General features: G+C 45.2%; 1 protein-coding gene across 10 annotated transcripts in view; it reads left to right on the forward strand.

The window, feature by feature from the left end:
- Window positions 1-14364, forward strand: part of large2.S (LARGE xylosyl- and glucuronyltransferase 2 S homeolog) — a 32374-nt gene extending 18010 nt beyond the window's left edge. For 8 of the 10 annotated variants that reach the window (XM_041591252.1, XM_041591248.1, XM_041591249.1 and 5 more), the window contains 14 exons: window positions 1204-1379; window positions 1716-1930; window positions 4660-4742; window positions 6414-6537; window positions 6726-6897; window positions 7031-7135; window positions 7313-7425; window positions 7511-7636; window positions 8516-8683; window positions 9719-9873; window positions 10417-10695; window positions 11448-11594; window positions 12553-12748; window positions 13782-14364. In XM_041591252.1, coding sequence (XP_041447186.1) covers window positions 1280-1379; window positions 1716-1930; window positions 4660-4742; window positions 6414-6537; window positions 6726-6897; window positions 7031-7135; window positions 7313-7425; window positions 7511-7636; window positions 8516-8683; window positions 9719-9873; window positions 10417-10695; window positions 11448-11594; window positions 12553-12748; window positions 13782-13979 — 2181 coding nt within the window. In that variant the 5' untranslated portion in view covers window positions 1204-1279 and the 3' untranslated portion in view covers window positions 13980-14364. 10 annotated transcript variants of the gene reach the window in all.
- The last annotated feature ends 7005 nt before the right edge of the window (window positions 14365-21369 follow it).

Below are 21369 nucleotides of genomic sequence, written 5' to 3' on the forward strand. Positions count from 1 at the left end.
TAACCACTCCTGGTCTTGCCTGGGATTGGCTGATGTTGGGGGGGGGGTGATCATTGGTTATAGGATATGGTCACAACAATTCAGGCTTAAGGTGGCCATAGACATAGAGGTTGCCAAACTAGTGGATCTCTCCCCGATATGCCCACAATTACGATCGGATCATAATGGGTCCGATACAGGCAGTCAGATCGCGGGGCCGCATACACGCATAGATGAGGCTGCGATCAGACACGATTTTTTAACCTGCCCGGTTGAGATCTGCCCGACTTTCGGCCAGATATCGATCGGGGAAGCCCGTCGGATGGCCACACACACGGGCCAATAAACTGCCGACTCGGTCTGTCGTCAGCTTTTATCGGCCCCTGTATGGGGCCCTTAGTCTATGTAAATGGGCATTTAATTAAAACTGGGGTCCTACGATACTTAATGGGATACTGTCATGATTTCTTGGTGTCGTTTTTATTTCTAAATGACACTGCAAATAATTCACTCTACCAAATAAAATTTCCTTCCCAACCCATTTTTTAGCTGTAATATTGGTGTAGGTGCCATCTTGTAACCGTAAAGACTCACATGACTGGGGGCAGCTGGGAAACGGTCAATATGTCTAGCCCCATGTCAAAATTAAATATAAAAAAAATCTGTTTGCTCTTTTAAAAAAAGGATTGCAGTGCAGTATTCTGCTTGAGCAGCACTATTAACTGATGTGTTTTGAAAAAACAAACATGTTTTCCCATGATCAGTAGGGCAAAACCTCCCCCCTTTGGATTGGATGGTAAGAATTTGGTTAACAAACTGGATCCCCAGTAGCAGGGAGGAGGTCCATGCCCCACAGAGCTTACAATCGTAGGAGGTAGTTGTTAGTTCTGTGGCCTGGTGTACAACAATCCATGCTCCATACATTATTATTATTATGTTACTGTGTATCTGATGGAAGTAAAGGTTGGGCTCATTATTCCTAGGGTATGTGATGAGATGCTTTTTCTGACGAGCCCAGCGGGGCAAATCCACATTGCTGCTGTTTCACAGCTGGAGCCGCTGGGCAATGCTGAATCAGCTGGCAGTTAGTACAGCTGCAGGGGTCACAATCTGACCCTCATCACATTTGTTTGCTAATTGCAGCCTGTGCTTCAGTTTCATCAGCAGCGATTGCCTTGTTATTGCATTACATGCGCCTTATTCACCTTTCTGTCTGTTTCACAGGTGATAGGATGTTGCCGGCAGTAATCCCAGACTTCCCTACTTGACAGAAAGTCGTCCGGGCTTGAGTGAACCCATCATGCTTTTCTCCTGCCGCAGTAAAGCCAAGTTGCTGGCCCTCACCTTATTGCTGCTGTCTGCTGCCACCTGGTTGTACCTGTCTGTGGGGGAGACAGAATGTGAGTACACCGCGGTATCTACGTAATAGTGTGTATATACCCTAAACCACCGCAGCAACTCCCAGAACCCTCCTTTGCAGACTTCAGCTGGTGGTGGGATGCTTGAAGTTATTTTTTTTTTTGCTCTGGAGGGCTGCTAGTCTGTGGCCCTGTGAGCTTACAATCTAAGGTGCCTATCATACCGTACAGACTATCTCTTTAATACAGCCGATTCTTATCAAAGTCACTGTCCAAACTCCACTGACAAGTCCATTTTATCCAGGTTACCCCCCTATTCTACCTGTACTAGAGCATGCCTTGCATTTATATCATGCACCCCCTTCTTGACTTTGACAGATGGCCAATCGCTGGGGCCGGTAGCCCCTCGTTTTTCAGCCACACCGTCGTTCCAGATGGAGTTGGAGATTCGTCTGCGGGAAGCCGAGGAGGAGAATAGGAGACTGCGCCAACAACTGGGGGAGGTTAGGAACGAGGAGCAAAGCACCGGAGGTGGGACTGAAGGGGACAATAGCAGCCATTGTGAGCACAGGAGCCTGACGGAGAAGTGTGAAGTGAGGAGATCTCCTTGATATCTTCATTATAATGGGGGGTTATAAGATAGGGGAGAGGATGTAAAGTGAATAATGTACCCCCTGTTAAAAGTATTTAAGGATATTGTAAGTCACTGAGGAGTAGGGATGCACTGAATCCACTCTTTTTGGATTCAGCCGAATCCTTCATGAAAGATTTTTCTGAATACCAAACCAAATCCAAACCCTAATTTACATCTGAAAATCATACAAAAAGTCACATTATTTTTAGGGGGGGGGGCTTATAAGAAAGGGGAGAGGATGTATAGTGAATAATGTACCCCCTGTTGTAAAAAAAGGATACTAGAAGTCGCCGAGGAGTAGGGATGCACTTAATCCACTCTTTTTGGATTCAGCCGAATCCTAAATCCTTCACTAAAGATTTGTCTGAATACCGAGCCAAATCCAACCCCTAATTTACATATTCAAATTAGGAGCATGCAGTGTGGCAAAAAGTCACGTGATTTTTAGGATTCGTTCCAAATTGTCTAAAACCAAATCCTGCTGAAAAAGGCTGAATCCTGAACCAAATCCTGGATTTGGTGCATCCCTTCCGAGGAATACCTGCCCGTGGGCACAGGATCTTGGAGTGCAACGACCTTTACTTTTTAGATGAATACATTGCTGCCTGCACAGAGTGGTGTTCATGAGGAGCCGGCTGGGGGAGGTGCGTAGGAGTCCCAAATCCTGGCAGCTACCAACCCGGCATCATTTAGATCCTGATGCCGGGTTGTAAAGACACGACTGCATGGACCCGTAGGGTTGCCACCTTTTCCTAAATTCTTTACCGGCTGGTGGTGAGCTGGAACAAAAAAAAGGCGTGGGCTGTGATGTAAAAGGTGTGGAGCCATGACGTAAAAGGGGGCGGGCCGCATCGCTGAGATCGCCAGAAGAAGGACAATCCACGGGATTGAGGGGGCCCAAGGGGTCTTGTTTAAGGGTATTACAAATCTACAGGCAGCTCAATTGCCGTTAAATTTGTAAATCCCGGCCATGGCAGGTGTTTTTTTATGGCTAGGCTGGTAAAATACTGGCCGGGTGGCAACCCTATGCACCCGCCAATGCTGTACTTTGCATTGGTTTATTAATCCAATACAAGGCATTGAAGTCCCATTTGCAGCAACAGCTTTAATCATTTTGGGGTAAATCTGTAGCGACTTTCCACACTTCTCATGGATGATTAAGCCCCATTCTTCCAGGCAGATTTGCTACATGTTGTTCAGGTTAGTCGGATGATGCCTGTGACCCCCCCACTCCACACTTACAATTTTTTACTATCACAGATGCTTCCAAGGATTGAGATGAGGGCTGTGAGTGGCCCATTGGAGGACATTCATATTGTCCTTGAGCCATTCCATTGTTACTGTGCTTTGGCTTTGGTATAATTGCCCATCCTTAAAGGAGAACTAAGCCCCCCTGCAGCTGGGGTCCCCCATTTGCCCCCCTCCATACTTCCTCCTCGCGTGGTGTTGCACTGGAATGGGTCTCCCCTCTGGCGACACTGACCTGTATATAACCGCGCAGCAGAGCATAGGGGAGTCATGTTCAATTCCTGAAGAGAGCACCGACGCGTTCACTTTTGGAGCATGCGCAGTTGGAGCTCTGTATAAACAGGTCAGTGTTGCCAGAGGGGAGACCAATTCCAGTGCAACACCATGTTAGGAGGAAGTAGGGAGGGGGGGGAGGGTTTAGTTCTCCTTTAAAGTTGAATGTCCCTATTTTGGCGCCATTCATTCAAGATGGCCAGTCCCATAAAGAACAGCCCCAGAGCATCATACACGTCTGTAGAAACGGAAGTGTTTTACCTGTTGCTAATGAACCTCCGCTTTGTGTCACCTGACCACAGAACCTTCTCTCATGTTATAACTGGCTCAGGTATGAACTACAGGTGCACTTTCTATTTCAGAAACTGCTTTTTTATACCTCTCCCCAATATATGTGCCAAGCTACCTACAGAGCACTATGGTGATGGGGGTATAGGAGTTCTCAGCCTGGTCTGACCGTATCTTCCTGACTATAAGATTAATACTTTCACTGCTTGTCGTGCTGAAACAGGGTTATGTTATCATGCCGATAGGAGGTACAGGTATGGGATCTATTATCCAGAAAGCTCCGAATTACAGAAAGGTTGTCTCCCAAATAAAACGATTTCTTTTTTTCTCAGTAATAATAAAACAGTACCTTGTTCAGGTATAGGATCCCTTATCCGGAAACCCGATATCCAGAAAGCTCCGAATTACGGAATGGCTGTCTCCCATAGACTCCATTTTATCCTAATAATCCAAATTTTTTTTAAATGATTTCCTTTTTCTCTGTAATAATAAAACAGTAGCTTGTACTTGATCCCAACTAATATATAATGAATCCTTATTGGAAGCAAAACCAGCCTATTGGGTTTATTTAATGTTTAAATGATTTTCTAGTAGACTTAAGGTATGAAGATCCAAATTATGGAAAGATCCATGATCTGGAAAGCCCAAGGTTCTGAGCATTCTGGATAACAGGTCCCATACCTGTAATGTGCTTAACTTGGCCCTTGGTGGGGAAATAACACGTGCGCTGACACATTTCAGAAATGCTAGTGGAAGGAGCAGAAACTGTCCAGAGAGGCTTCTTGTTGGACACGTCACCATCATAAAGGGTCTTTTGCTGAAATAGATATTTTTAATTTCTCTTGTCTAACTGTGTTTGTTTCCCCCACCCTCTGTCAGCTGATCCACGTGGCAATAGTCTGTGCTGGTCATAACAGTAGCCGAGATGTGGTGACCTTGGTGAAGTCCATCCTCTTCCACAGGTACTGAGTGGGGCTCATCCTATAGGACTGGGTTATGCACTTATTATACATTCACTGTAGTCACCACCCAATATATATATTTAGGAAGTTGATGAAGCAAGCAGCTGGAATTTGGGGGAAAAAACCGAAGGCCATAGTGGCTCCTACAGAAGCTCCTTTAGGGCAGAGACACACGGTCAGATTTGGGGAGATTAGTCGCCCGGTGACAAATCTCCTCTTCTTTGGGGCGACTAATCTCCCCGAACTGACACCCGCCGGCTAGAATGAGAATCGTCATCGGGATGTTTCCTCGTGAGGCAACTTCGGGCGATTTTGGGAAAACAAAGAGCTCCAAGTGCCATCCCACCGCTGATTTACATTCTAGCCTGCGGGAGGCAGTTCGGGGAGATTGGTCGCCCGAAGAAGAGGAGATTTGACTTATCTTCCCGAATCAGACCGTGTGTCTCTGCCCTTAAGGTGATGGCATGTGGGAGATAAGTCACCAAGCAACAAATCGTCGCTACTGCGGACGACTAATCTCCCCGAAATGCCTTCCCGATACTAATCGCCTGTGGGACGGCATATGTATCGCTTCAGTTTCCCGAACTTCGGGCGACTTCAATAAACCGAAGTGATAGGTATGCCATCCTGCCAGCGATTCACATTCTCGCCGGCGGGAAGGCATTTCGGGGATATTAGTCGCCCACAGTAGCGAAGATTTGTTGCTTGGTGACTAATCTCCCCATGTACCACCACCATTAAGTTCTAATTTTTATTTTGTTAACTGGAATGGGGTGTAGGAGATATTAAAGTGGTGGTTCACCTTTCAGTTAACTTTTAGTATGTCCTAAAATTCTAAGCAACTTTTCAATTAAGGTGGCCACACGGGCAGATAAAGCTGCCGATATGGGTCGTTTGGACCGATTTGACAGCTAATCTGCCCGTGTATGGGGGCTTCCGACGGGTCATCTCGATCGATATCTGGCCACGATATCGATCGGGAAGGTTGGATTTTTACCCGACCGACCCGTCGGAGCCGCTTGGCGGATCGTAATTCGATCGTTCGGCCTTATGGCCGAACGCTCGAATTACCCCCGATATAGCCACGCAGTTTAGTGGCATATCGGGGAAAGATCCGCTCGTTTGGCGATGTCGCCAAACGAGCGGATCTTTAAGTCTATGGCCACCTTTAGTTTTCATTATTTTTTTTATAGTTTTTGAATTATTTGCCCTCTTATGGTTTCCAGTTTTGAAATTGGGGTCACTGACCCCATCTAAAAATAGATATTCTGTAAGGCTACACATTTTATTGTTATTGCTACTTTTTATTACTCATCTTTCTATTCAGACCTCTCCTATTCATATTCCAGTCTCTTATTCAAATCAGTGCATGGTTGCTAGGGGAATTTGGTCCCTAGCATCCAGATTGCTGAAATTGGAGAGCTGCTGAATAAAAAGCTAAATAAGTCAAAAACCACAAATAATAAAAAATTAAAACCAATTGCTAATTGGCTCACAATATCGCTCTCTACGTCATACTAAAATTGAATTTAAAGGTGAACAACCCCTCTAACTCATCCATTGCCAAAGCTCCTTCATTTGCTGCATCCCCTGTTTTTCTTTTCTACTCTGCTGCATTGGGGCACGTGATGTCTCGCTAGTCAGAAGGTCTCATCCCCTGTCTCTTTGCAGGAGAAACCCGTTACATCTGCACCTGATCACGGATGACGTGGCTCTGCGTGTGCTGGGGAACCTGTTCAACACCTGGATGGTGCCGTCCCTGCAGATCAGCTTCTATAATGCGAGTGAGCTGAAGGTAAGGGGACATGGCTCCAGGTGATGTATTATTCATTATAATAAAGTCACTATCCAATGGAAATGCATGGCTACCTGCTCTGCTTCCTGGGCTGGTCCAATCTCAAGTCTCCAGAGCTGAACAGGCAGTGGCCATTAGTAGTGACTGATTAGTGCAATGATTTTCTGTCCTTCTCTCTGAACTTTCAGCCGGACGTCGCATGGATCCCAAACAAACACTACTCCGGAATATACGGCTTGCTGAAGCTCACACTGACCAAGGCGCTACCCTCCGACCTCTCCAAGGTCATCGTCCTGGACACGGACATCACGTTTGCCACCGACATCGCCGAGCTCTGGGCAATCTTTAAGAAATTCACAGGTACTTTGGTTCTGTCAGGTCTAGTAACCCTTAGCAACTGATCAGCAGGAACTAGTTCTCTCAAAGTAATTTACTTCCTGTTTGTGGGCTGAGCCCTGGCCAATGTTCACTACAACTCTTATTTTCCTTACAGGTGAGCAGGTTCTGGGTCTAGTGGAGAATCAGAGTGACTGGTACTTGGGTAACCTCTGGAAGAACCACAAGCCGTGGCCTGCCTTAGGCCGAGGATTCAACACAGGTACCTTGAACGTCATGTTGTTTTCTATGTTGGGCAGGGTTAAACTACATTTCTGAGCTTGGGTCCCGATGTTATCAGACAGGATTTATAGTTTGCAGCAGTTGAGGGTCCAAGATAGCCAAAACTAAGCTAAGGATGTTATGGGCTTAAGGAGCTAACCCCTGATGCTTTCGGCAGGGGTCATTCTGCTGCTTTTGGACAAGCTGCGTCTGATTGGATGGGAGGAGATGTGGCGGCTGACGGCAGAGAGGGAGCTGATGAATATGCTGAGCACTTCGCTGGCTGACCAGGTGAGTAAAGGCAGAAAGGAAGGTTAATGGGAGGGAATGGGAGTTCATGTTTCATACCAGGATTCTTCTTTCCTCCCTCTCTCAGGATATATTTAATGCAGTTATCAAGAGTTCCCCTACTCTGGTGTATCAGCTGCCCTGTTACTGGAACGTGCAGCTCTCCGACCACACGCGCTCCGAGCAGTGTTACAGTGAACTGGCCGATCTCAAGGTGAGACCCTTTTCTGACCACTTGCCACACAACCCCTCAGTGACTTCTAATATCCTTATCATTTACAGTAGGGGGTACATGATCCCTTATAATACATGAGTGATACTCAGAGTTCCCTGTATAACTCAGCCTGCAGCCTTGTGCCTTTATATGGTCACAGAACCCCTCAGTGACTTCTAACATCCTTATCATTTACAGTAGGGGGTACATGATCCCTTATAATACATGAGTGATATTCAGAGTTCCCTGTATAACTCAGCCTGCAGCCTTGTGTCTTTATATGGTCACAGAACCCCTCAGTGACTTCTAATATCCTTATCATTTACAGTAGGGGGTACATTATCACTTATAATACATGAGTGATACTCAGAGTTCCCTGTATAACTCAGCCTGCAGCCTTGTGCCTTTATATGGTCATAGAACAAACCCTCAGTGACTTCTAATATCCTTATCATTTACAGTAGGGGGTACATTATCCCTTATAATACATGAGTGATACTCAGAGTTCCCTGTATAACTCAGCCTGCAGCCTTGTGTCTTTATATGGTCACAGAACCCCTCAGTGACTTCTAATATCCTTATCATTTACAGTAGGGGGGTATATTATCCCTTATAATACATGAGTGATACTCAGAGTTCCTTGTATTACATATCCAGGTGCAATATTAGAAGAAACGTGAGCCAATGTGCAGGCAATGGCACAAAATCACAATTAAGCAATTAAATTGCCTTGGCGCAGATAACAATAAGCAGATGTGGGACTACACGGTGGGACAGGATTAGAGAACATGTTGGTACAGGCCAACTGTATAATCAAACCAAATTAAAGGTACAGGCCCCCCTCCCCCATTTTTACTGACAGCCCCTTCCTGTTCTCAGGTCATTCACTGGAATTCCCCCCACAAGCTCCGAGTCAAGAACAAACACGTTGAACTTTTCCGCACCCTGTACCTCACTTTCCTAGAGTACGACGGGAGCCTCTTGCGCCGGGAGCTGATTGGCTGCCCGAGTGAAGGGGAACAGCAGGGGGGCAGCCAGGTGAGTCGGGTGCGCGAGTGGCTGAAAAATGTATAAAGGCTACACTAGCCCTTTATGAGTCTGAATACTTCTGCACATGGTGCTGCTAAATGAGCCTTACAGGTTGCAAATTAGGGATGCACCGAATCCAGGATTCGTTCGGGATTCAGCCTTTTTCAGCAGGATTTGGATTCGGCCGAATCCTTCTGCCCAGCCAAACCAAATTGGAATCCTAATTTGCATATGCATTGTCACAAAATAAGGAAATAAAAATAGTTTTTCCCTTCCCACCCCTAATATGCATATGCAAATTAGGATTCGTTGCGGTATTCAGACAAATCTTTCGCAAAGGATTCGGGGGTTCGGTCGAATCCAAAATAGTGGATTGGGTGCATCCCTGGTGCAAATAGGGTGCAGCTGCCTCTCCCATCGACATGGTCCCTTTGCACTTCCAGGCGCTTCCCATTCAGGCCGGATATTAAAGTGCTCCAGTCCCTCCCACTGACCCGCGCTGTACAGAACCCAGGAGTAAGCGTAATGCAAATAATTACTGTACCTACCGAATCCTTCGCGAAAAATTCTGCCGAATACTGTACCTAATCCTGATTTGCATTTGCAAATTAGGGGTGGGAAGGTGGAAAACATTTTTTACTTTCTTGTTTTGAGACAATAAGTCACGCGATTTCCCTCCCCGCCCCCTAATTTGCATATGCAAATTTGAATTCGGTTCAGCCGGGGTGAGGAATATAGCCAAATCCGGCTGAAAAAGGCTGAATCCTGAACCGAATCCTGGATTCGGTGCATCCCTAATTGTCCTGGTACCTCCCTGTTTTTCTTTTATATTCTTTTAACCCTTTCACTGCCAGTGGCTTTTGATCTGTTTGTGCTGCCAGCAAATATATGGCACAGACCAACAACCCCCCTGAAACCCCAGCAACCTGTACCCCAAGTCCCGGAGCATCCGTCCTGATTTGGATCACCCTGTGCTTCTCATAGGACGTAACTCTCTCTGCCCTGGGCACGTATCTGCCATGTCTCATACCCCTGCTGGTACCTATGTTGCAGGCTACTTTGTCTCAGTTGGATGAGGAAGATCCATGCTATGATTTCCGACGGGAGAGTGTTGCGTCCCACCGCGTCCACTTGTCCTTCCTCCCGCATCTGACTCCTCCCCCAGACCCCTACGATGTCACACTGGTTGCACAGCTCTCTATGGACCGGTGAGTGGCAGGAACAATGACCAATATTGTTATAACAGTCCATGAAAGCACTCACAGCAGCCGCCATAAAGCGTATATCAGCCGCCATAAAGCGTATATCAGCTAGTCTTTATTTGTGCATAGTGTATCGACGCTCACCTGGAGCCGTCGTCAGGCTCCAGGTGAGCCGAAACGCGTTGATACACTATGCACACACACACACACACGTGTGTGTGTGTGTGTGAAGTACCCCCTATTGTAAATATAAGGATATTATAAGTCACCAAGGAGTTCCATGACCTTGCTTATATACAGGTTATGGAACTCCGAGGGTACTTCTAATATCCTCATATTTTCCAACAAGGGGTACTTTATTTATTATAAAACACTAGTTGTAGTGAGTGTGACAAAAATGACATTGCTACTCACCGTTTATAATTTACAAGGTATTCATGGCTTTTGTGTATTATATATATATATAATTATTGCAGACAGAGCAAATGAATAAATGAAGGTAAAGTTAGCCTTTAGGCGTAGCAGGAAGTAACCCTTCTTATCTGACAGGCTGCAGATGTTGGAGTTGATTTGTCGGCACTGGGAAGGCCCAATGAGCCTGGCCTTGTATCTGTCAGACGCAGAAGCCCAGCAGTTCCTACGTTATGCCCAAGCCTCGGAGGTGCTTCAGTCTCGCACCAACATTGGGTACCATGTGGTATATAAGGAGGGGCAGCTGTACCCCGTTAACCTCCTGCGCAACGTGGCCCTAAAGAACTCGCACACCCCCTATGTCTTTCTGTCCGATATCGATTTCCTGCCTATGTACGGCCTCTACGAGTATCTAAGGTAAGTCTTGTCTGTATTATGTGCCCTAAAAGCTGCTCCTGGGGGACTAACGGATCTTTGCAGCTGTGCAAAATAATGTCTGTGCAGCAGTTAGTGAGCTGCTGTGTAATGGAGCAGCCCCAGGGTTCCGTGCCTTTAAAAAAAAAAATGCATGTTTATACATTTGACTTGGAGCTGCCATACTGCTTGCCTTGGCTGAGCCATTGTCTCTAGTTCATAAAGGGACAGAGCCGCCTTCAATAAGCCTAAAGTAACTTTCAAAATGTCAGGACTTGACCATTTCTCCCTGCAGGCAGTTGTATTTATTTATTTGCTCCTGTTTGATGAGGCTGTTCTGATTAGGGATGCACCCAATCCACTATTTTGGATTCGGCCGAATGCTTCGTGAAAGATTCAGCCGAATACCGAACCAAATTCTAATTTGCATATGTAAATTAGGGATGGGAAGTGGGAAACATTTTTTACTTCTTTTTGTAAAAAAAATTACGCAATTTCCCTCCCCACCCCTAATTTGCATATGCGAATTAAGATTACGTTCAAATCCTGGATTCGGTGCATCCCTCGTTCTGTTCACTCATTCATAGGCATTTATTATATTCTTATAATTGCAGATTTTATATAAGAAACAAACCTTCGTTATATAACGTAGGACATTGGTTATAAAGAACAAATTCATTTGCAGGTGCTGCATAAACTGTATATAGTGGTACTGCTCCTTTAAGAAGTGAATAGAGCTTGTTTCTGTCCCGTAGGAAATCCATAGCACAACAGGACCCCGCTGGCTCCCCCCGGGCTCTTATAGTTCCTGCGTTTGAGACTCTCCGTTATCGTCTTTCTTTCCCCAAGTCCAAGGCTGATCTGCTCTCCATGCTGGATACAGGGGCTCTCTACACCTTCAGGTAACCCCCCGGCTGTGTCCCTATATAACTTATAGCAGGTCAGTGTCAGACCCCCAGAAAGCTACTCGTATACATTACATCTTATATCTCACATCTTTATCTGCATATGAAACCAGAGTGGGAGCTGCCATATTAGTTGCACTAGAAGTTAAAGGGGATGTTCACCTTTAAACTAACTGTTAGTATGATGTAGACAAGGATATTCTGAGACAATTTGCAATTGGTTTTCATTTTTTATTAATTGTGGTTTTATTCAGCAGCTCTCCAGTTTGTAAGTTCAGCCATCTTGTTGCTAGGGTCCAAATTCCCCTAGCGACCATGCATTGATTTGAATAAGAGACTGGAATATGTATAGACGAGGACCTTACTGATAAAAAGTAGCTATAACAATACATTTGTAGCCTTACAGAGCATTTTGTTTTTTATATGGGGTCAGTGAAAGCTGGAAAGAGTCAGACGAAGAAGGCAAATAAAAACTATAGAAAAAATATTAAGACCAACTGGAAAGCTGCTTAGAATTAGCCATTCTATAACATACTAAAAGTTAACTTAAAGTGAACCATCCCTTTAACAGCGTTGTACAGGAGCTTAAAAATGAAAAAAATGGCAGTTAGGGTTTACTTACCCTTTGATTATATTTACTGTTACACAAACAGCAGATGCAGAGGAAGTTTAAGGGTTAGGCCACACAAGGCGTTTTGGGGAGATTTGGTCGCCTGGCGACTAATCGCCTCGTTTTTGCGGCGACCAATCTCCCCAAACGCCTTCCCTGAATCTGCACCGCTAAAAAGAAAAAACGCCTGCGCTTATCACACGCGGCGATTCCGAAGTCGCCTGAACTTTCCTCGTTAGGCAAAACGCCCTGTGTGGACTTACCCTAAAACCTGTGCCCACCCAGTCTATAGATGATGGTCCATTGGTGATACAGGGAATGTTGATTGGCTGTACCTTTTATTAGATACCACGTGTGGGAGAAAGGCCACGCCCCCACTGATTATGCAAAGTGGAGGACTGAAACCACCCCGTACCGGGTGGAGTGGGCGCCAGACTTCGAGCCATACGTGGTGGTGAGACGGGACTGCCCCGAGTATGACCAGCGCTTCCTTGGCTTTGGCTGGAACAAAGTGTCGCACATCATGGAGCTGGACGCCCAGGTATTGTTACATCTCCCTCCACTGTCAGTTCAGACTCGGGATATTGTAAAAGGGATTTAAGGGCATATTTACTAACATTGGAGAGATTTCCAGAGATGTTGCCCATAGCAATTAGATTTAAACAGCCGCCTATAAAGGTGCCAATACACGTAGAGATGCGCTCGTTTGGAAGAACCCTCCCCAAAATCAGGACGAATGGATCGTGGGCCCTAGGGCCCAATGATTGGATCATAATGAAAGGAATACGGGCGGTCGGATTGCAGGACCACATCAACGAACAGATGCGATCCGACTGGATTTTTAGCCCTGCCAGATCAATAATCGGCAGCCTGTGTATGATCACCTTAAAGGAGAACCAAACCCTAAAAATAAATATGGCTAAAAATGGCATTTTATATACAGAACTTATTGGACCAGCCTAAAGTTTCAGCTTGTCAATAGCAGCAATGATCCAGGACTTCAAACTTGTCACAGGGGGTCACCATCTTGGAAAGTGTCTGTGACACTCACATGCTCAGTGGGCTCTGATTGGCTGTTGAGAAGCTAAGCTTAGGGCTCGTCACTAATTATCCAGCAGAAAATGAGCTTCCCCTGTAATATAAGCTGATGCTACAGGTTTGCTGATTATTAAATTCTGATGCTAATTGCACTGGTTTCTGTGCTGCCATGTAGTAATTATCTGTATTAATTACTAATCAGCCTTATATTGTGACATTTCTATTCTATGTGTACTGTATATTGTGAGTGGGTCCCTAAGCTCAGTAAGTGACAGCAGCACAGAGCATGTGCAGTGAATCAGCAGAAAAGAAGATGGGGAGCTACTGGGGCATCTTTGGAGACACAGATCTTTACTGCTAAAGGGCTGTGGTTGCCTTGGGCTGGTACAGAAGCACAAAACATAATGTACAACATTTCTAGCTACTTCTTTAGTTAGGCTTTAGTTCTCCTTTTTAGATCTCCAAAAAGCTCTACCGATATTTAACTCTAATGTAAGTAAACCTGCCCTTAAAGTTTACTCTCACGGTCTTTTCAGGAATATGAACTGGTGGTTCTCCCCAACGCCTTCATCGTCCACATGCCTCACGCTCCCAGCTTCGACATCTCCAAGTTCCGGTCCAGCGAAAATTACCGCCTGTGCGTCCAGGCCCTTAAGGAAGAGTTTCACCAAGACTTGTCCCGGCGCTACGGATCTGCCGCCCTAAAATACCTCACGGCTGAGCGGAACCGATGAAGCTTTTTGGTGCAAAGACTCTGCCATGAAACACTACAGGGGTTTAAGGACAATGGACTCTTCCTGTGCCTCTGCTCTTAAACATACCTGCCTTATCATGAACCTTCATTACAGGAGGTGCCTGGCCCTTTAATAGGAACACGCCAGTTTCGTGTGCGGACAAACGAGCAATCGGCTCCAGTTCCATGGCCAACGGGGACGCGACTGCAATCGCGATCACTGGACGGAGACCGTCTCTCCTGGCGCATTTCAATCTCTCTCTTTATTTATAATTATTTATGTTGATAATTCAGATGAAATTAAAAACTGACAGGGCAGGATTCCTGATTCTATTTTTAAAAAATATATATTCAAGTTTCTTTTTGCAATAAAATGCTGCAAAATTTTCAGTATTTATTTTACTGGCCCTTTAAGGTGGGGGGAAGGGTTGGTTACAGTGAGAGCCTGCGGTTAGACTGGCAGATATATTAGATGGCTTCAAGGAAGGGACGGATGCAGTTTTAGTGCTAAGAAACAAAAGGCTGCGGATTAGTGATGCACGGGCCTGCCACTGGCGCCTGCCTGAGCACGACTTCCGAATTCCCTTTATAGACCCATGATGTCACAAAAGGGGCGGGGCAGGTCTGTAAATGCTCAAGTCAGAAGCCGGCCTTTGGAAGGTCGTGGGCAGGTGCGGGTTGAGCTCTTCTGACTGCGTTCCCTGCCCGCAACCTATAAGTCTATAAAAGGAACTCGGAAGTCGTGCTCGGGCGGGCGCAGGTGGTGGTGGGAGGGCGGGTGTCGTGCCGGCACATCACTAATCCACAGCCATTTGCGGGTATCGGGCCGGCACATCACTACTGCGGATACCGATATTCTTAGCAATAGGCTGATCCAGGGACTGGTCCAGTTGCCCTTTAGAAGTCCGGAAGAAAGACAAGGGCAGCAAATGATTTCAACTGGGTAATTTTACTACAGGTATGGGACCTGTTATACAGAATGCTCAACGGATCTTTCCATAATTTGGATATCCTAACCTTAAGGGCAGAGACACACGCTCAGATATTGGGGAGATTAGTCGCCCAGCGACAAATCTCATCTTCTTCGGGGCGACTAATCTCCCCGAACTGCCTCCCACCAGCTAGAATGAAAATCACCGGCGGGATGGAACTCTGAGCGATTCGTTTTTTCGAAGTCGCCCGAAGTTTCCTAATGAGGCAACTTCAGAATACAAATCGCTCAGAGTTCCATCCTGCCGCCGGTGATTTACATTCTATCTGGTGGGAGGCAGTTCGGGGAGTTTAGTCGCCCGAAGAAGAGGAGATTAATCGCCCTGAATCTGAGCGTCTGTCTCTGCCCTAAATCTACTAGAAAATCCTGTAACCATTAAATAAACCCAATAGGCTGGTTTTGCTTCCAATAAGGATTAATTATATCTTAGTTGGGATCAAGTACAAGCTACTGTTTTATTATTACAGAGAAAAAGGAAATCATTTTTAAAAATCTGAATTATTTGGATAAAATGGAGTCTATGGGAGACGGCCTTTCTGTAATTTGGAACTTTCTGGATTACGGGTTTCCGGATAACTGATTCCCATAGCGGTACATTAAAAATGCCTCCTGTGGTTTTTAATGTTTTTTTCAGAAAAGAGAATCTGCAAACATCAAGTTTTTCATTCAGTTTTGTTTAATAAAAATGTTAAAATAAATAGATACAAATTGATCAGACGCTCTGTGTCCCCCCCTCACCCAACCCCCCCTCCCCCCATAATTTCCCTAAACTCTAAGCACAGCTTTACCAAAACTGAAAACACAGACTTCCAATTGTACATAGAAGGCAGAGTATTTGCAATTCACTACCATCGGGCTTGGAACAAAAAAATAGAATGTATATTTAAAAAAAACAAAAACCCTGAAATAATAAAAAAAAGTTCCCGGTACAATAGATAACGTACGATTCTCTCTCTCGATTCCATCCGAAAACTTAATTATACAACTTTTTTTTGTTTTTTTTCTATAGAAAAAAAAAAAAAAGGTATGTTACAATATTCTTAGTTCTGATATTGATATTATACCCGAAAATGCAGCAGAAGAGATGTGAGCGGAGGGAGGGCACTGGCTGTGGAAGTCTTGTGTATATTGTTTACAAGTATTGCTCCGAGGCTGAGAACGCAGGGAATACCGCAACGGAAACAAAGGGGAAGTAAAACGATGGGAGGGAGAAAAAGATACTGCCATTCCAGATACTGCTTAGCGGTACGGTAACAAGGAGGGGACATAATACCCTGGGCCTATGACATCAGGGAGGTGTGGCTGCTTTCATTCAGCCAATAGCCATGCACAGGGAACATGGGAAATCATTTAGAACTATATATATATATGGGTTCAAGCCTTGATTGGGTTTTACTGTACTAGGACCTACCCCACCCAGAATAACAGGACTCGTCCCTTTAACAACTCCTTGCGATGGAGTCTGAGGCTGCAGTTCCCAGTAGAACCACAGGAGGGAGTATGATATGCTCAGATGGGTGGCACAGACCCCCAAATGCAAATGGAACGTCTAAGGAGAACATTGGGCCAATGGCAACTGCCTTTGTTCCTAGGGTTGGATCCCCCGGGTGGTTTGATGAGAGGGGTTGGGGTGAGAGGTGGTTGCACTAGAATACCAGAGGGTGGGCCGAGCCAGTCTCTCTCTACAGTCACGTCAATCACACTTAAATTGTAGTGAAAATGCCTCTTAAAAGCTTTGTTCACCTTTAAATTAACTGTTCGTATGATGTAGAGAGGAATATTCTGAGACAATTTGCAATTGGTTTTCATTTTTTATTATTTGTGGTTTTTGAGTTATTTGGATTTTTATTCAGCGGCTCTCCAGTTGGCATCTTAACCAATCTGGTAACTAGGGTCCAAATGACCCTAGCAACCATGCATTGATTTGAATAAGAGACAGGAATATGAATAGGAGAGGCCTGAATAGACAGAGGAGTAATAAAAAGTAGCAATAACGATAAATGTGTAGCCTTACAGAGCATTTGTTTTGTTTTTTAGATGGGGTCAGTTACGCCCATTTGAAAGCTGCAAAGAGTCAGAAGAAAAAGGCAAATAACTATAAAAAAATAAATAATTAGGGATGCACCGAATCCAGGATTCTGTTCGGGATTTGACCTTTTTCAGCAGGATTCAGCCGAATCCTTGTGCCTGGCCGAACTGAATTCGAATCCTAATTTGCATATGTAAATTAGGGGCAGGGAGGGAAATCCCGTGACTAGTCGTCAGAAAATATTTTTTTCCACTTTTTCCTTCCCTGACCCTAATTTGCATATGCAAATTAGGATCCGGATTCTGTATTATATCTTTCATCAAGGATTCGGCTGAATCCCAAATAGTGGATTCGGTGCATCCTTATAATTAATGAAAACCAATCAAAAAGAGGCTGAGAATTGGCCGTTCGAGAACATAATAAAAGTTACCTTAAAGGCGAACCACCCCTTTAAAGTGACACCAACGCTTCCCAATGGTCTCTGTTCCCTATTGCAGCTTGGCCACCCACTGGGGTGATATTTATAATGGAGACCAGCAGAACAGGAGCACAAACACTCACACACGTGTCTGACACAGGTATGGACGTCACACAGGGGTACCAGGTCCAGATCTTATAGAGGGGCTGCTATAAGTTGTCATAGACAGTCGCTATTTATTGGGCTGCTTGGGCCTCTGTCTACCTGAAATCCCAGGGTCTATTTTGATTCCCAGTCCAGACATGGGGCCCACCCTTAGTTGTGGATAGAGAACAGCAGAGTCTCCATTAGCCTGGACATTTCATATTTTTACTGTGGGCATTATCAGCAGTCTGGGCATTGGTGTCACTTTAAAGGAGAACTAAACCCTAAAAAGGAATGTGGCTAAAGATGACTTTTTATATAGTGAACTTATTGCACAAGGCTAAAGTTTGAGCTTGTCAATAGCAGCAATGATCCAGGACTTCAGACTTGTCACAGGGGGTCACCATCTTGGAAAGTGTCTGTGACACTCACATGCTCAGTGGGCTCTGATTGGCTGTTGAGAAGCTAAGCTTAGGGCTCGTCACTAATTATCCAGCAGAAAATGAGCTTCCCCTGTAATATAAGCTGATGCTACAGGTTTGCTGATTATTAAATTCTGATGCTAATTGCACTGGTTTCTGTGCTGCCATGTAGTAATTATCCGTATTAATTACTAATCAGCCTTATATTGTGACATTTCTATTCTATGTGTACTGTATATTGTGAGTGGGTCCCTAAGCTCAGTAAGTGACAGCAGCACAGAGCATGTGCAGTGAATCAGCAGAAAAGAAGATGGGGAGCTACTGGGGCATCTTTGGAGACACAGATCTTTACTGCTAAAGGGCTGTGGTTGCCTTGGGCTGGTACAGAAGACTAAAACATAATGTACGACATTTCTAGCTACTTCTTTAGTTAGGCTTTAGTTCTCCTTTAAGGGTGTGGGAACACAGAGCAGCAGCTTCTGCAATGAGAGCTTAATGCAATAAGGCACTTCATCGTCGTGCTCACTGCATCCATCCCCTCTATCTCTTTCCTACCCCGTGGGCATCTTGTAGCCTTAGGTATCACACGCCTTAGCCACGTGATTGGCGGATTTATATCGGTAAATTGACTTCCGTATATTTGTTGAAACCCCTCTGGATTTAGAGGCGACCTTTCCAGAGGTGAGGACAGAATACTGAAATACTTTATGCGACGCTCTGTGCATTACAAGTGTATTGGTTTGATCACTTTGATGTTCAGGAATATAATACAACAGCTAAATTCCCCTTTAATCCAAAACCCAGAGAACTTTTTAATAGAACCAGGGATAGAAATAGGTTAGACGTGTTTAAAGCTGAAAGGGAGGGGGCGCTGCAATCTGTATAATTTGCAAACTAACTGCACCCTTTAGTAACATGCTTATTTTTAAGAATAGCCCTATTGATTTAAAGGGATAGTTCACCTTTAAATGGCCTTTGAGTAAGATGTAGATGTTCTGAGGCAATTTCCAAATGGTTTTAGAAATGACTTCTTTTTTTTGTTCAGCAGCTCTCGGGTTTGTAATTCCAGTAACTAGCTAGTTGCTAGGGACTGATTTACCCCAGCAACCAGGCAGCGGTGTGAATGAGAGACAGGAAGATGAATAGAAAGATAAGGGGGAAAAAAGGGCAGAGACACATGGTCAGATTTGGGGAGATTAGTCACTCGGCGACAAATCTCTTCTTCTTCGGGGCAACTAATCTAGAGTCCTGCAGAGGGTCGGGTAACCGCGGTTTACCTGTAAAAAAAGGGTCACCCTGCAGAATGAGGGGAGGATTTTCAGGTGCGGGAATACTCGTAGGTCTGTGGGTCTCATCTAAATTTCTTATCTTATGTAATATTGTCTATATTTTATATATAGTTTCTGTCCCCACCCACTTTTGATGATGTCACTTCTGGTTAGCAGCACTGTCACTTCTTGTTTGATGATGGTCGGCGGGCTGCAGGTTGGGTTGCGGATCAAAGTGGGTAAATATGCGGGTTGTGGTTCGGGTCGCGGGCTGCGGGTTTGGGTCGGGTCCAGGTCTTAGATATTGCTTCCGCGCAGGACTCTAGACTATTCTCTCTGAACTGCCTCCCGTTGGCTGTAATGTAAATCGCCAACGGGAAGGCAATCGTGGAAACTTCAGAAAATGAAGCGCTCCAAGTGCCATCCCGTTAGTGATAGGGATGCACCGAATCCAGGATTCGGTTCGGGATTCGGCCTTTATCAGTAGGATTCGGGCAAATCCTTCTGCCCAGGCGACCCGAATTCAAATTCTAGTTTGCATATGCAAATTAGGGGCGGGGAGGGAAAACGCGTGACTTTTTGTCAGAAAACAAGGAAGTAAAAAATATTTTCCCCCTTCCCACCCCGAATTTGCATATGTAAATTAGGGTTCGGATTCGGTTTGGTATTCGGCCTAATCTTTCACGAAGGATTCGGGGGTTCGGCCGAATCCAAAATAGTGGATTCGGGGGATCCCTAGTTAGTGATTTACATTCTAGCCGGCGGGGAGATTGGGGAGCGGGGAGATTAGTCGCCCCGAAAGAAGAGGAGATTTGTCGTCGGGCGACTAATCTCCCCCTATCTGCCCTAACAATGAAACAGTAGCTTCACAGAACAATTGTTTTTTGGCTGCTGGGGCCAGTGACCCCCACTGGAAAGCGGCAGAAGAGGAAGGGAAATAATAGAAAAATCATAAACTAACAAAGACCAACTGCAAAGCTGCTAAGACTAGGCCACTCTAGAATATACCAAAGGGGAACTTAAAGCTGAACTGCCCTTTTGATTCTGCATCAGGAATATGGCAAGTGATTTCCGACTCACAGGCAACGCGGAGGCGCAGTGTCGCTTTAAACCAGCAATGAATTTAATGGGGGTCCCATTTGCAGCCACACTGAGAAGTAAAAGGTTTCCCTCTCGTCCCAATCGTTATACGAGGAAGACATTTCATTTCTGGGATATTTTGTACCTGGGCCGCGTCACATTAGAACACTAACAAAAAAATATGTTTCATTCTACAAAGTGCCCCCCAAACAAACAAACCAACCAAAGTGACTCCCGCAGTTTCCCTCGCACAGGAGAGGGGAAGTTCTGCACTTGTGTCGCCTGCACTGGAGACGGTACATTTGGCATCTGTACTGAGGGGACAGTGAGGGACAAACACTGAGGGAATTGGGCAGAGGCTACAGATGACAAACTGATTTCCAGCCTATCAGTGGGGAGGATTCACATCAGAACTGGGGGTTCCCTGCATTAGGCCCGCCCCCATATACGTTGTATTTCATTCTGATTAGACACAACGTTCTGAAGAGACTTTCTAACACTTTCCAACTGATTGGCATTTCCATTCCAGTTTCACTGTCTCGAGGAGAGGCTGACGCAAACAAACACACACACGCAAATACACAAACACACGCTTACACAAACACTTACACAAATACACAGGCACACGCTTACACAAACACTTACACACACATGCACGCTCTTACACACACACTCTTACACATATGCACTTACACAAACACACAGTCGCTTACACAAACGCTTACACACATGCACTTACATAAACACGCACGCTCTTACACACACTTACACAAAAACACACACTTTTACACATATGCACTTACATAAACGCTTACACAAACACGCACACTCTTACACAAACACACACACTTACACAATCATGCGCTTACACAAACACGCACACTCTTACACAAACACACACGCACTTACACAAACATGCGCTTACACAAACACGCACACTCTTACACAAACACACACGCACTTACACAAACATGCGCTTACACAAACACGCACACTCTTACACAAACACACACGCACTTACACAAACATGCGCTCACAC

This window comes from Xenopus laevis, chromosome 4S (assembly GCF_017654675.1).
Source record: "Xenopus laevis strain J_2021 chromosome 4S, Xenopus_laevis_v10.1, whole genome shotgun sequence".
Taxonomy (NCBI): Eukaryota; Metazoa; Chordata; class Amphibia; order Anura; family Pipidae; genus Xenopus; species Xenopus laevis.